At 66.2% G+C, this 3,184-nt stretch overlaps 2 protein-coding genes across 2 annotated transcripts; both read left to right on the forward strand.

Moving 5' to 3' along the window:
- Positions 1-152: 152 nt before the first annotated feature.
- On the forward strand, positions 153-1,010 carry LOC109171713 (octapeptide-repeat protein T2-like). The gene has a single exon (XM_019320770.1). It carries the CDS (start codon positions 153-155, stop codon positions 1,008-1,010), a length of 858 nt encoding a protein of 285 aa, XP_019176315.1.
- On the forward strand, positions 1,007-1,895 carry LOC109171714 (octapeptide-repeat protein T2-like; the record flags this gene model as incomplete). The annotated part of the gene is made up of 1 exon (XM_019320771.1): positions 1,007-1,895. A coding segment is annotated over exon 1 (889 nt), but the record flags the coding sequence as incomplete, so codon positions are not given.
- Positions 1,896-3,184: the final 1,289 nt, after the last annotated feature.

Below are 3,184 nucleotides of genomic sequence, written 5' to 3' on the forward strand. Positions count from 1 at the left end.
CGGAACAAGAGGGCCCGGGGCAGAAAACAGAAAAAAAGACAGGCCCCCGCGGACCGAGCAGGGCCGAAAAAAGGCGCAGGGGGGACGACGAGGGAGGGGGAGAGGGGGGAGCGAAGCGAGAGGAAAACGCGGGGCGGACGAGGCGGGTAGGGATGGAGGGAGGAACGAGAGAGGAGAGGGCAGGCGGAGAGGGAACAGAAGTAGGGGCGGGAGGAACGAGGAGGGAGAGGGCAATGGCGGAGAGGGAACAGGAGAGGGACAGGAGACCAAAAAGACGAAAGGAGAAGAAAAAGGGGAGAGCAAAAAGGGAGAGAGAGAAGGAGAAGGGAAAACAAGACAGGAAGGCGCGACAAGGACACGGGGGAACAAGGGAAGGGAGGGGGCGCAGCGGGGAGCGCGGGGGGGGGGGACAAAATGGCACGGGGGCGAAGCCGGGCAGCCCGACCGAGGACGGCGCAAAGGAGCAGGAACGGGGGAGGAAGGGAGAGCGCGGCAAAGGGGCAGAAGCGAGCAGGGGGAGGAGAGGAGGCGGCGAGGACGAGGCGCAAAAGAGGAGGAGGAGGAAAAGAAGCTGGGGCGGGAAAGGCGGAGCGAGGCGAGGGCGGAGAAGAAAGCGCGCGGAGGGCAGGGCGGGAGAACGGGGGGCGCCAAAACCCAAGGGCGGAGGGGCAAAGCCGACAGAGCGGGAGGGGGGCGGCGGAGAGGAAGGAGACGGAAAGAGAGGCAGGAACGGGCACAGCAAGCGGAAGGGGACCGCCGGGGGAGGAAAGAAAAGAGGGGGCAAGAAGCAAAAAAAAAAAGAGCGCGGGAAGGAAGCAAAGGGCCAACGGAGCACCACGCCTGGAGGGGGAAAGAGGCAGGGACGAAGAAGCCAGCCAAAGGAAGAGGAAGGAGACCGAACACGAGGCCAAAGAGAAAAACGGCAAGCAGGGCAAGGAGGGGGGGAAAGGAGAAAAAAGAGGGAAGAGGCAGACGAAAAGAGGAAGCCAAAGGGACAGGAAGCGCAATGACCAAGAAGGGACAAGGAAGGGAAAAGGGGCGCGACGGCAAGGAACGGGAAGGAACGAGCGAAGAGACAGAAACGGAAGCCGCAGCGCAGAAAGAGGGCGGGGAAGGAAGGGGGCAGGGCAAACCGGGGGAGGGGAGGGCAAGGGGAAAGAAGGCGGAGCGGGCGCAGACCAAGAAAGAGAGCGGAGGGGAGAGGAAAGCGGCGAAGAAAAAACCAAAAGAACGAGGGAGAGGAAGCAGGAAGGGGCGAAAGGAAAGAGGGAGGGGAGACAGAGGGGGCGAAAGCAGGGACCGAAGGGGCGAGGGGCAAAAAAGAGGAAGAGACGGAAAAAGACCAAGGGAAAAAAGAAGGGGAAGGGAAAGGGGGGAGGAAGCGAGAGAGACACGGGGGAGAACAAAGAGAAAGGCAGAGGCAGAGAAAACGAAAGGGAGGCAGCAGCGGGAACAGCGAGCCAGCCCGCCAGGCCAAGCAACAGAGGCGGGGAGGAACGCGGGAGGAAACGAAGAGAACGGGGGGGCGAACGGCAGGCAAAAGGCAAAAACGAAAGGGGGGAAAAGCAGGGCGGCGAGGGGGGGAGGGAAGCGAGGGGCGAGGGGCGAAGGAACGGGGGCCGGAAGAAAAGAAAAAGCAAGGGGGCGGGGGACGGGCAGGGAACGCAGGAGAGGCAGGAAGAGGGGCCGGCACAAAAGAGCGGGAAGGAGCGAGAAGAAGAAAAAGGGAGCACACAAGCGGCCAACGAGAGGCGAAAACGAGGAAGGGCGAGGCGCGGGCGAGGGCGCGGGACAGAGGAAAAAGCCCCAGCCGGGGAGCGAGGAGCGAGAGCGAGAAAGAACCGGGGGAGCGCAAGCCAAGACAACAAGGAAGCAAAACGAGGGAGGCGAAGGAGGCGAGGGGAGGCGGCGCGGGCCCGCAGCGAAGAGGAGCGACGACGCGGGGGGGACGCGCCCAGGACCCGGCGGGCAGGGAAGAGAAAAAGGGGGAGGCCAACAACGGCGGCGACAACGAGGAAAGGGAAGGGGAGAGACCGCGACGCGAAGGAAAGGGGAAGGGGAGGGCGAGGAGAAGCGCGGGGGGGAACGACGGGGCGAGGGAAGGGAACAGGAGGGGACAGCAACAAGGAAAAGAAGAAAGAAAGGAGGAGCACGGACGGCGAGACGAAGGCAAAGGGCGGGGCGGCGGCAGAAGAAGGAGAGCGAGACGGAGGCGGGAGACGCGAAAGACGCCCGCGGGACAAGAGGGACGAGCGCACAAGGAGGCGAGGGCAGGGAAGGGAAGGGCCAGGGACGGAGCGCAGCGGGAGGGAAGCGGCCCCGGGGAAGGGGACAAGAAGAGGCGGAGCGCGGCAGGGCGGGAAGCACAGGAGAACGCGCGGGGGCGGAGAGGAGGACCAGGAGGCGAGACGGGGGCAGGCAGAGCAGGACGAGACCGGCCCGAGCAGGGCGGGGGGGGGAGGCGGCAGCACCGGGGAGCGGACGAGGGGGGGGAAGCCCGCGGCCAAACGAGGAGGGGACAGAGAGCCGACAAGGAAGGCCAGGAAGAACGGGCCGGGGGAGCCGGGGGAACAACGCGAGGAAGGGAGGAGAGCGGGGGAGGAGGAGGGCCGAAGGACGAGAGAGCGAACCGAGCCAAGGGGACAGGACGAGGGGGGGCGGGGCAGGGCCGAGCGGGACCGACCGGCGGGGGGGGGGAGCAAGAGCAGCAAGGCAGGGCAGCCAACGAGAAGGGGAAGCCGAAGGAGAGAGCGACGACACAAGCAAACCCGAACGAACAAAAGGGGGAAGGGAAGCGGACCAGGCGCGACGGGGGGGAGGACGCAGGGGGGACGGGCGGGGGAGGGGCCAAGGAGGGCGGGAAGGAAGAAAACAAAAGAGAAGAACGAAGAAGGCGAGACAGGCGCGGAGCCCAGGCGGAAAGAGCGAAGAGCAGAAGGAGCCAGGACGGGGAGGGCGCGAGCAGGACGACGGGAGGAAAGGGGGGGGAAGGGGGGGCAAGGGCCGAGACGACGGGAAGGAGGCCGCGGGGAGAAGAGGGACGGGAACGGGGCGGCGGGGAAGCGGGGGAAGAGGGAGTGGGCGGAGGGGGCAGAGGCCGGAGGCGGGCAGCCCGGGAGGAAGCGGAGAAGGGAGGGGGGACAGAAAGCGGGAAGAAGCAACGGAGGCTGCGGGCGGTGGGGCG

The sequence above is a fragment of the Ipomoea nil genome, unplaced genomic scaffold, assembly GCF_001879475.1.
Source record: "Ipomoea nil cultivar Tokyo-kokei standard unplaced genomic scaffold, Asagao_1.1 scaffold0354, whole genome shotgun sequence".
Taxonomy (NCBI): Eukaryota; Viridiplantae; Streptophyta; class Magnoliopsida; order Solanales; family Convolvulaceae; genus Ipomoea; species Ipomoea nil.